Raw genomic sequence first — 13,026 nt, 5'->3', positions numbered from 1 at the left:
TTTTATCGGCCGGATCATCACATTCACTAGAGCTAGACGAATCATGAATTGTGATCGTACTCGTTCGATTGCTTGTATTCTGAGAATTTGTTATCAAATTAGCAACATCAGACGTACCACTCACTACAGACGTTTCTGTTTGTACAGAAGATGGGTCAGGCAATTTGAACTCAACATTTTTATTTACATTGTGTAAATATTTCAGTTGACACAATGACATCGTACAGTTCGTGGAGCATCTGGATCGCACGTACCCGCCAATAATCCGGAAAGTATCGAACCCGATGAACTGTCATATTCCGAAGTTTCCGTACTTTCCTCCTCTGGAATATAAGTTTTATCGGCCGGATCATCACATTCACTAGAGCTAGACGAATCATGAATTGTGATCGTACTCGTTCGATCGCTTGTATTCTGAGAATTTGTTATCAAATTAGCAACATCAGACGTACCACTCACTACAGACGTTTCTGTTTGTACAGAAGATGGGTCAGGCAATTTGAACTCAACATTTTTATTTACATCTACATTTTTAGTTTGTGTAAATATTTCAGTTGACACAATGACATCGTACAGTTCGTGGAGCATCTGGATCGCACGTACCCGCCAATAATCCGGAAAGTATCGAACCCGATGAACTGTCATATTCCGAAGTTTCCGTACTTTCCTCCTCTGGAATATAAGTTTTATCGGCCGGATCATCACATTCACTAGAGCTAGACGAATCATGAATTGTGATCGTACTCGTTCGATCGCTTGTATTCTGAGAATTTGTTATCAAATTAGCAACATCAGACGTACCACTCACTACAGACGTTTCTGTTTGTACAGAAGATGGGTCAGGCAATTTGAACTCAACATTTTTATTTACATCTACATTTTTAGTTTGTGTAAATATTTCAGTTGACACAATGACATTGTCAATGTCATCATTTGATGCTTTTTCAATGAACGTATTTTCTAAAAAGGTTACATCTCGGGCTTTGATGCATTTTGTTGGTTGTTCCGGGTCTACGGACCTGTAACCCTTTGTATGCTCACAATACCCAACAAAAATGTACTTTTTGCATTTCGGATCTAATTTCGAACGCTTTGAAGTCATAGCATAAGCCACAGAACCAAAGATACGTAAATGACTCAGTGATACCTTTTTGCCACTCCACTTTTCTTCAGGAGTGCTCCCCAGTACAGCTTTCGTAGGACAACGGTTCTTAACGTAGACTGCCGTGTTGACAGCTTCCGCCCAAAATTCGTTGCTCAGGCCTGCATCTTGTAGCATGCACCTTGCCGCCTGCATCACTGTCCTGTTCGCGCGCTCCGCGACCCCGTTCTGGGCAGCGCAGCCAGGAACTGTTGTTTGATGCACGATGCCATTGCTCCTGAGGTATGCCTGAAAAGCAGAACTGGTGTATTCCCCTCCGTTGTCGCTGCGTAGCGATTTTATCTTTTTACCTGTCTGGTTCTCCACTAAAGCCTTAAACTCTTTGAACCTATCAAATACTTCACCTTTTTTATTTAAAAAGTACACAAACGTCTTCCTAGAATAATCATCTATGAAGAGCAAGAAATATCTAGCACCGCTGAATGAGGCCGATGGTAGCGGTCCACAGACGTCTGTATGCACTAAACCCAGGACCTCTTTAGCCCTGTTGTGAGATTTCTTCGGAAACGGTACCTTACTCGCTTTGCCTTGGACACACGCTGTACACGTTTCAAAATCTCAACTATCATACGATATACCAGAAGCCATACCTTTTCTTAAAAGTTCCATGCTTCTCCTGTTGAGATGCGAAAGACGACGATGCCAAACTTTCTCTGAAGCTGCAGAGACAGTTTCGTCGCTAGAAACCGCACGCTCCTCCTCCACTGCTGCGTTGGCCACCTGTTTGTTCTGTAAAGGAACCTTCGAACAAGCCTCAACAGTGTCAAGGATATACACGTCATTTTTCAAAGTAGCCATTGCGGCAATAACCCCATTATCCAAAATTTCACAACCGATGGAGTCGAATACTACCTTATAGCCTTTTTTAGCCATGGAACTTACTGACAATAAGTTAGCTGCTAAGTTAGGTACATAATACACGTCACTTATAGTCTTTACATTGCCATCACGTTGTTCCACGTTAACATTGCCTCTACCAGCCGTAAATAGTTTATCTCCGTTAGCCACAGTCACTTGCAACGATTTATCTGACTTCATGTCACTCATCATGTTCACATCTCGACAAAGATGACTTGCCGACCCACTGTCCACGTACCAAAGATCACTTTCAACGTTCACCGACAGCGCCGTGAGCAGAACCTTTGACGATGACATCACCTTGCTACTTTTCTTTTTGTTCAACGTCGGACAATCTTTCTTGATATGTCGCATCTTTTTACAAGCAAAACACCTGGGAGGCTTCCTCGCAGCCGCCAGAGCTGTAACTCCATCTCCGTCGCGTTTGCTGTCCTCACGTCGCAACGTCTCCTGCAGCAACTTCGCCGATACAACTTCGCTAGTCAACTTGAGGTCTGAGTTCTCAATTGCCATGATCAGCGGGTCGTAGTCCTCAGGAAGTCCGCTCAGCATGATTACCGCAACAAAGTCATCATCCAACTTTGCATCGATATCTTGTAATTGTTGTGCGACGTTCGTGATTCTGTTGACATATTTTTCCATACTTTGATATTCCGTCAACTTTGTGCTAAACAAAGTTCGCAACAGGCCTAGTCTCCGACATAATCCCTTATACTCATAAGCATTCTGAAGATGCTTCCATGCTTTGTGTGCCGAGGTCACGTTCCTTATGTGCACGAAGGCCGTCGATTGCACGGATAATGCAATGCGTGCGAGCGCTTTCTGGCTTTTCTTCACATCTTCGGATTTTTTCTCGTCAACCTCTTTTTCCACAAATTCCCATAGATCTTCGTGAATCAACACCATTTTCATCATAAATTTCCAAGAACTATAGTTTTCAATTCCCTTTAGTTTTTCCATTACGAGTCGTCGGCAACCGTATTAACTATATTCACTTTTTATCGCTCAAAACTTGATTTTTATTGGAAGAGCGCAGGCCCATAACCTGATGGAAGGAAACGATGACTTGGTTATGAAGATGGTTTATTATTTGACGGAGAACGGAAGACACTGATACAATTTAGGATGTTAATAGTAGTAGGATCGAAACAAGAATGAATTCCCAACGCACCAGAACATTCATCTGACTTTTTATTCAAACATTTAAATTATGTTCTAAGTGCGTTTATGTGGTTACCTAACATTTTCTTTGGTTTACAAAGCATGCTGATTTTTCCAACATCTGTAACCGTTTTGATTTCAAAATTACCTAGATTTATTCTGTTTCTTTAACAAGTTTGGAAGGAATTTTAAATTTAGTTTCGTGAGAAATGAAAATAGGAAATCTGTATAATGTACAATCGTTCGTTCGTTCGTTAGTTTGTACAATGCCACAGTGATATTGACAATACTGTGCCTATTCCTGGGTTGATAAATGACATTATAACTCAGCGCCAATATTTCTTTCTTGAACAGGCAATGAACGGCAAAGTGTCACTGTCGGGCGACAATTGCGGCTGTGGTGAAACAGGCCACTGCTGTCAGCTTGAATAATATACAGATTTTCACACTTTTTAAAATTTTAATACTAAGTACCTAAAATTTTAAAAAGTGTGAAAATGAAAATCTCGGAGACCAGGCGACTTTTACTAAACCTTAATGTCGATTTTCTGGACCAGTATAAGGTGCCCTCTTGGTGGTTAAAAGGTTGTCCATTAATTACCGTGCACCCGGTATATGAACTCCGCGTTAGAGGCGTCAAGGCTGACTTTGGTCGGTCCCATATTCTTTGATGAATACTTTTGCATGTTAAATTGTATGTTGTTATTTAATGCATGTTAATTATAAGATGTAATGTTTTGAAAAGAAGTTGCCCGCCGAGTTTCTTGCCGGTCCCATAGTGGATACCCCCCTCCCAACTGAGGGGGGACTGAAATCTTCTCGAGGCTGAGGCGTAGGGTTAGAGCCGGCGTAGCTTTATTTGACGTTCATATGCGCATTGTAATATGCCTACTTGAAAAATAAATATTTCATTTTCATTTTCATTTCATTTTCATTTTCCATTACCGTCAGGCTGTTTAGTTAGGACAACTTGCGCTCTCGAGGATGCCTCTTAGAGCCGCGAAACACGTGTCGAGTTTTGTATTTTTACTATTTTTAGTGGTGCTTTATTATATTTTTACCACACCAACTGGTAATGCATTGTTTTGCTATTCGAAAACAGATAGCAAAATTGAATTTTATCCACAAGAGTGCAAAGTAATTTCATACAAATTTGAACTTGATGGTTTAAGCTGGCTGGTTAGAATTTACCTTAAGTATATGATGATTTTGAATCATAAATATTAAATAAATTGATGGAGTTGATTTAGTTTGATATTTTATAGTCCGTGTTTTGTGTTTTGACTATTAAACATCAAACTAAATCAAATCCAGCGATCTATTCAATAATTTATAGTTCAAAATAATTATTTATAGGTAAATTCTACCAGCCAGCTCGAGGCATCAAGTTAAAATTTGTATGAAATTACTTTGCACTCTTGTGGATAAAATGCCATTTTGCTATCCATTTTTGAATAGCGTAAGTGATCTTTACCAGTTGGTGTGGTAAAAAGTAATTTTCTATCTGTTGACTATCATCGATTTCCGCAAAGTAATGCCTGTATAAGCGACACTTTTGTTTCGGTGGGCGTCGAGTCAGTCACGGTGGAATTGGCTGCCAATGGCTGACGTATTTGCCGTTTCCATTCTCACGGTGAAACAGACTGGTAAGTTTTATTCTCATTGGTTGTGCGATCGCGAACGATCGTAGTTTTGAGGACCAGTGTTTTTATACACACAAAAATAAAAGATTCAATAGTAATAAATCGATGCAACTTACCGCTTAGCCGCTGTGTCGTTAAATAGCGGCCGTTTCCCTTACGAAATATTATCACGTGTCATTGACGGCACCGCTATCCTGAGAAACCTGAATTCTATCATCTCTTGCCAGGAACTTTATTGCTGTAACATACTCTTAAACGTTATTACTTTACCCATGTCGATTTAATATTGTTTTCACGTAATTAGGTATACTAGTTTTCGTTCTAAAATCGCTGTCAATAGAAATTGTCAACAATGTAAACAAACCATTGTACAGAATATCAATATTCTAGCACAATTTTATAATTGTAAAGGTTGAGGATCATAATGTGATATGAATTGATTAAATAACACATGGATTTAGCCAGTATCTCAACTAAACTAAACTACATTGTTCACAAATTCTATTGACGGCGACTTTAGTTGATCGGTTTTGGGCCCAACCCACAGCCTTTAAGAATCGAAGTTTATGGGATGACTATTTACGGCTATTCTATGTTATTATACCACACCTTACCACAATCGTTTTGTAAGACCATAAAAACGGCATGTTTAAAAATAGAAGGGTTGAGTTTTGCGTTTATTCTCTACTGGCAAACTTGAATGTATAAGAGAAAGACCAAAACGTGATCTAACCCACGTTTTATCACGCTATATTTGACAAAATAGAGCAAACAAGGATTTTATCCTACAACCTGGCTGGTATTAGATTCAGTTTTACCAAAATGTCATAGTTGACGCTGCTGTCTAAAAGAACAGAATTCAAAAACAGATTACGCAAGACTGTCAATCTATCTGTAGGCGAGATGCGACAAAATATGGTTTTAGTTGTAGTTCCTGAACCAAATCCGGCAGTTGGCTTGGAGTAGTGGAATGTAGGTATAGGTACTCTATGATGTATAATCAGTTTTGTCCAGTAAATTCTGTGATATGAATAGGTATTTCATTAAAAGCTCACAACTACCACGATTGAAGGTCCTGACATGGTTCCGGTGTGATACGCCCACGATTCTTGACATATATATGTTAATAAATGTGGCAAGGGTCTAGAATAAATCAAATCCATATAGAATAAGTGTCGATTTCGTGAGTGAGTGGGTGACATCCGTAACGGAAACAATATATTTCGTATGAGGTTTTAGGCGGAAGTGAAGGAAAAGTTTATTCAGAGAGAAAATAATAATGGTTTCTAATATTGCTCTGCAAATACGGACAATAATTATAGGACAGAAACGCACCTCCAACACTTCCGGTGTTTCGGATGTCCATGAGCGGCAGTGATCGCTTACCATCAATCCTGTCTGCTCGTTTGACTCCTATCGCATAAAAAAACGTTATTACTTAATTTACAAATAAGATCGACTGATTCAGCTCTATACGTGCGTTTTTCTAAACGTGCATTAGAGAAAAATTCATAATTAATTTAGTGAGTTAGTTTTCAAAAATCCAGTCTTATAAAAATCAAGATAATAAGATGCTCTAACTGGAACTTGAATTAAATAAATCTATTGGATAACGGAAAGTGTAGTATTTCACCGACTAAAACTATCAATTTTACATTCTTTTGACGTTTTTTTTGAAAGCAGCCTTAACAAGTCTATATATATATATAAAAATGAAATGCGTTTGTTAGTTACCTATAAACTCGAGAACGGCTGGACCGATTTACGTAATTTTGGTATTGAAATGTTTGTATTAGACCGCAGAAGGTTTAGGCAGTGTAAAAACACGTAAATATTGTGATGATAATTAGAAAACAGTGATTCTTTTTTCCCATACAAATTGTTCCTACCTGACAACTTGACAATGACGTGACGTTAATGACAGGTGCGTTCCAAACTTACATTAATGACGGATGCGTTCCAAACGCATTGTGATTTTATTAATTTATCTTGGCAAATTAATGTGAAAATTAGTAATTATTCCGTTAAAGAAATAAGAAATAATACTAAATCGGAACGCACACGTCTGTTACAGCTATTTTAAGTAGTCTATGAAGTTGTCATTGTCAAATTGCTTGCCAGATTTATAAATTTTCTCTAATAGCTGTAACAGACGGTTAGATTTGGTTCGGGCCGGACCGGTCGGATTTGGTCCGCGTGCTCTACAGACGGCCGGATATGGTTCGGAGCGAATTAAATCCGCTGTCCGACTCGAACCAAATCTGACAGTTTGTTACAGCTATTAATTTTATACTTCACAAAAGTAGTGATGAACCGGTACCATCGCAAATAAATAGTAAATATTGTGATGATAATTAGAAAACAGTGATTCTTTTTTCCCATACAAATTGTTCCTACCTGACAACTTGACAATGACGTGACGTTAATGACAGGTGCGTTCCAAACTTACATTAATGACGGATGCGTTCCAAACGCATTGTGATTTTATTAATTTATCTTGGCAAAATAATGTGAAAATTAGTAATTATTCCGTTAAAGAAATAAGAAATAATACTAAATCGGAACGCACACGTCTGTTACAGCTATTTTAAGTAGTCTATGAAGTTGTCATTGTCAAATTGCTTGCCAGATTTATAAATTTTCTCTAATAGCTGTAACAGACGGTTAGATTTGGTTCGGGCCGGACCGGTCGGATTTGGTCCGCGTGCTCTACAGACGGCCGGATATGGTTCGGAGCGAATTAAATCCGCTGTCCGACTCGAACCAAATCTGACAGTTTGTTACAGCTATTAATTTTATACTTCACAAAAGTAGTGATGAACCGGTACCATCGCAAATAAATAGTTACATTCGCTCCGTGCAAAACTTAGGCGAAGGAAACCGAAACGATCACAATCCTCAAGATCTCTACACACATGGCGATCGGTTGCTCGATTCACGGAAGTATAACTAAAGCATGGAAGCCATGCTAAAATAAGAGCTCGGTGACATGTATCTTACTCACACCACACTATTACCTTTTTAGGGTTCCGTAGTCAACTAGGAACCCTTATAGTTTCGCCATGTCTGTCTGTCCGTCCGTCCGTCCGTCCGTCCGTCCGTCCGTCCGCGGATAATCTCAGTAACCGTAAGCACTAGAAAGCTGAAATTTGGTACTAATATGTATATCAATCAGGCCAACAAAGTGCAAAAATAAAAAATGGAAAAAAATGTTTTATTAGGGTACCCCCCCTACATGTAAAGTGGGGGCTGATTTTTTTTTTCATTCCAACCCCAACGTGTGATATATTGTTGGATAGGTATTTAAAAATTAATAAGGGTTTACTAAGATCGTTTTTTGATAATATTAATATTTTCGGAAATAATCGCTCCTAAAGGAAAAAAAAGTGCGTCCCCCCCCCTCTAACTTTTGAACCATATGTTTAAAAAATATGAAAAAAATCACAAAAGCAGAACTTTATAAAGACTTTCTAGGAAAATTGTTTTGAACTTGATAGGTTCAGTAGTTTTTGAGAAAACTACGGCAAACTACGGAACCCTACACTGAGCGTGGCCCGACACGCTCTTGGCCGGTTTTTTATATGAGCGAATGAGACAATATTCCACAACTTCTTTCGTTTTCTCGAAGGTTGTCCCTAAATGCTGATGTCAAAACGGACCTGGGGTCCATTTATTATACGGCAAAATTAAATATACGTTTGTCATTTCACACTCGGTCTCCATCTTTGACAACTGTACATAGTCGTATTATATTGGTTCGAGTTTTTAGCGCGACTTCAATGGTCGTCTTGACGATATTTATTTATTTTGTGAGGATTTCTGATAGATAGTGGAAAAAATAGCTCAGTGTATATTTGTGATAGTTCCAAGTTTCATTTCTGACTATGGCTTGTGTGATCAAGTGTTGCAAATCCTATTCAGGAAGAAAAGAAAACACGCAAGAGGTTATATCATTTCATCGGTAAGTTTCTTGAGTTTTTGATAATATTTACTGATACGACCTGGCAGAAATATAAATGTACATATTAGTAGTTTATACAATTCAAATCTTATTCAATTCTGTATAGATTTTTGCATATTTTTTGGAAGTTTTCTCAAACTCGGAAAGGTTATGTTTTTTAGCATAGTGATGTGATGTGTTTTATCGACCTTGCAATAATAACCTATCAATATTCATACCTTAAAAACGCCATCAATGATTATTGTTCTTTGTTATGATTTTCTTGTTATTTAGCTATTTTACAAATTCAACTTTATATATTTCTTAGATTTCCGAAGAAGAAGACCGGAAACACGAAGTTCAAGGTGCGATGCTCGCGGTTCCTTTACTCCCAAGACTCCACCAAAAAGAAGGCCAAGAAGCTGAAATGGAGCAGGCCCCCAGATGTCTCCCCAGGTGTCTACCTTTGACAATTGTACATAATCGTATTATATTAGATCAAATATCTCGGCGGTCGTCTGGCCGATTTTTAATTTAATTGTGTTTATTCCTGATAGATAGTTGATGATCCTGCTAAATTCTTATTTGTGATGTGTTCAAGTTCCTTGTGTGATTATGGCTTGTGTGATTAAGGACTGTAATTCACGTACATGGAGAAAAGAAAACTCCCAAGAACCTGCTGTGTTTCATTAGTGAATTTCGGTCAGCTATTGATACTATTATTTGTAGGATCTAAACAAAGCCTAAACTACGATCTTTTCATAGTTTATATAATAACTACTACCATGTTAAATTCTGCATAATTTTGTGCATGTTTTTTTCGAAGTTTCTCCAAACTGTTTTTAGGTTATGTTTTTGTACTAGTGATATGTCATTTTTATCGACGTCCCGACATTAACTCTATTGACATTCTTGCATTGAAAAGGACAAAAATGATTAATGATGATCAGGTATCACAGGGACTGGGTAAATAGTAATGTAACATTTCTAGTGAATTAAACTTATAGTATTTTTTAGTTTTCCATAAATTCTCAAACATTATTAAAAAGAAACTAAAAATAGGTGAAACTATTGAAATAATAAATTTTGGTACCTACACTGCCGTTTTGTTTTATTTTCTATTTGATAGAGAAAATATTATTGAGGTAAGTATAAGTAGATTCTTGAGTGGTGGACTAGAAATTAATAGAGGGATGCTACATGAATTAAATTACTTAGGTCTTTGCGTAAGGAGAAGAGAAGAATGTATTTATTTGTTTTATACTCGTATCTCCCATCTTCTATTTTTTACAAACTATTTAGGCCGATATTACACTATCATAGAAATATAGTCATAGACAACATGCCGTACTTTTTATTCACGTTACAGAAAAAGGGAGGCATACAGACCTATGATCAGAGATATAGGTATGATAATGTAATATTAGGAATTGGTAAGAGAAGAGAAGTGACCGTTTATGTAGGTAAGTACATAAACAAACCATTTATTTGCAATCAGTAGGTACGGTTAGCCAAGAAGGCAAGAATGTATGAATATATGACTTTCATAGCCAAAAAGCCACATAATAATCCAAATGAAATGTTTATATCAATATTGTATGTTTTCGTTACTTTTATATATATAACTTTTATATTATTTTTAAGGTGAGAACGTAAGTAAGATTTTATCGATAATTGAATCGACAAAGTAACATCCCTAGCTAACACAAAACCAGGGACCACCTACCAAAAAGAGAAATAACTAGCATATATCCATCCTTTTTCAATACATTATCTAAGTCATAAGGAAGTCAAGGATGAGTATATGCATTTTACACGAATTTTTATTAGGGGGGCTTGGCTCGATTAGAGTGAGATAGAGCGATAGAGTGAGGCAATACATGTTTGTCCTTCTCTACCTATTGCTCCATCTCACTCTAATCGTGCAACAAGTAGTTGATTAGGTGGATGTCACACTGGCTCAGATTCGCATCGCACAACCGGAGCCAGTGTATCATCCACCTTAATATGTAGCGGCCAGGTAATGCGGCTAAAAAATATTGCTTGAAATGAAATGAATGAGAATGAGCTGTCATAACAGAAAAAAAATCTGTTAGACGTTGTCAACTGTTATTGCTGTGATTTGTGTTTTGAGATAAAATAAAAATAGTATATTTTTGTAGTTGGAATAAACTAGCTTAAATGGTGTATTTTAAATGAATGGTAAAAAAAACTCCAAATTGATTTTAAAAGCAATTTAAAGTATTACAGTTAGTAACTAAAACAACGCAATAACCGGATGATTGCCACAAGAGGAAAAAGGTAGGTAAGTCATCTTATCTCTTCAATAGGTAGGTGCATAGCCGGGCACCGTTAATCAAATATTTAACTTCGATAATCGTTAATCCGTTACTAAAAAAGTTAACTTCGTTAATCGTTAATGCGATACATTTGAACAAATTTAACGTAAGTTAAAGTTAATCGATAATCCGTTAACGCGTGACAAAAAAATATTTTTACTGTAGGTATATATTTAGTTGTATCAGTAATCCACTATAATGTATTATATTACTGTAAAAGCCCGAATTACAGCAAGCCTATTGAACTCTAGGCTACATGTGGAAGGCAGTGATTGCCTGAGCTACTGCCAAGAACTGTGTCAGGAGAGCTGCAAGATCACAGCAGGCGGAAGCCGGGTAGAAGCTAGGGAAGAGAATGTGGTCTTAAATTGGGCTCGAATTTGCTGCCCTGTCACTAGAACCACAGTATAATCTAGAACAGTTGCCATGGTAAAACTTAGGATTCATCGAATCAACGTTGGTAAAAGCGAACCCATGTGAACAACAATTCTTTAGGTAATATTTGGGCTTTTGGCGATCAAAATCGGTAAAAGCTGGGATTTACCGGTTAAATTCTAGGATTTTCCGTACTTCGGACTTTTACAGTAGCGTGTTTTTCGCGGCGCTGCCCTGCTAAATTAACGATTAACGGACTCGGAGAAATTTAACGGAAGTTAACGAGTCCGTTAACATTTTTTAGAGTTAACTTAAAAGTTAATCCGTTAAATCCGTTAATCGAAATGTTAACTTCGTTAATTAACGATTAACGGATTAACGAGTTAATGCCCAGCTATGGGTATGTGTATATTAAATAGGTACGCTATAATGTAATTAATGATGTAGCTACTTAATTGTGTCAAGTAAAAATGGTCACTTCTTTGCCTTGCCCCATGTTTTGCGCCTCCAAGTAGGCGATACGAAGTACGCCGGGCAGCTAGTAAATAATAAAATAAAATAAATAAATATTATAGGACATTCTTACACAAATTGACTGAGGCCCACGGTAAGCTCAAGAAGGCTTGTGATGTGGGTACTCAGACAACGATATATATAATATATAAATACTTATATACATAGAAAACATCCATGACTCAGGAACAAATATCTGTGCTCATCACACAAATAAATGCCCTTACCGGGATTCGAACCCGGGACCGCGGCGTAGCAGGCAGGGTCACTGCCGACTGCGCCAGACCGTCATATGCCGTGCGGTCGTCATATGGATTATGTTTCTTGTTAATATGTCCAATAAGTGGAGGTTTATTCTAACATTTATCTCAGTTTATCTGTGGGGTGCCACCTGGCGTTGGCAGACCGTTACTAATAGAGGCAGAGCCGTTACGTATGACAACTACTCGGATTTATTTACGTCATACCACAGAATACAATATAACCTACAAGTACAGAATGCTCACTGCTTTGGTGTTCTCAAAGTGCCTCCTTTCATAATTCAGGCTACGTTCACATGGGGAATTTTTTCCGCTACCGTGTATGAGATTTTATCGAATAGCGTAGTGACAGTAAGTATGACAACTCTGTAAATCCATCACACGACGTCCATGGAGAAAATCTCGTGTTCGAGACATTTTTTTTATACTACACCGGTGGCAAACAAGCATACGGTCCGCCTGAATGAAAGAGATGAAGATGGAAAGCGGTCACCGTAAGGTCACCGGTCAAGGAGTGTCACATGCGTGTTGCCAACCCATTACAAGTTCTAAGGAGGGTTTGGGCTGCTGACGACTCAAAGGACAATAGTCGGAACTAATTAGTTCCGTACGTAGGTCCTTCCGTCACCAGCACACCGCACCCTCGTTGAGCTCTGCCAGCGTTACTCACCGGCAGGACTATGAGTGGGGTCTAATAGTGATATTTGGCTGCGGTCTTCTGTAAGGGAAAGACATATTGTTTACCGTATACCGTAGGGTCTTGCCACCTGAGATG

General features: G+C 38.0%; 2 protein-coding genes across 3 annotated transcripts in view; both read right to left on the bottom strand.

Moving 5' to 3' along the window:
- Nucleotides 1-13,026, bottom strand: part of LOC125242531 (tachykinin-like peptides receptor 99D) — a 317,790-nt gene that overhangs the window by 174,810 nt on the left and 129,954 nt on the right. The gene's annotated exons all lie outside the window — the stretch shown is intronic.
- On the bottom strand, nt 1,029-2,926 carry LOC125224608. Its single transcript, XM_048128026.1, has 2 exons — nt 1,753-2,926; nt 1,029-1,390 (listed from the first exon to the last, which is right to left on the bottom strand). The coding sequence occupies exons 1-2, from the start codon at nt 2,924-2,926 to the stop codon at nt 1,212-1,214; spliced, it is 1,353 nt and encodes a 450-aa protein (XP_047983983.1). The 3' UTR covers nt 1,029-1,211.

Source organism: Leguminivora glycinivorella, chromosome 3 (genome assembly GCF_023078275.1).
Source record: "Leguminivora glycinivorella isolate SPB_JAAS2020 chromosome 3, LegGlyc_1.1, whole genome shotgun sequence".
In the NCBI taxonomy this organism is placed as follows: Eukaryota; Metazoa; Arthropoda; class Insecta; order Lepidoptera; family Tortricidae; genus Leguminivora; species Leguminivora glycinivorella.
Note: the sequence above shows the minus strand (reverse complement) of the source record. Positions and strands in the feature narration are given on the sequence as shown.

Excerpts from the sequence above, each read along its gene's own strand:
- LOC125224608 (XM_048128026.1), bottom strand. The coding sequence starts at position 2,926 with ATGGTGTTGATTCACGAAGATCTATGGGAATTTGTGGAAAAAGAGGTT. Across the intron at positions 1,391-1,752 it reads CATGGAACTTTTAAGAAAAG|GCATACCTCAGGAGCAATGG; the intron begins GTATGGCTTCTG and ends TCTGCTTTTCAG.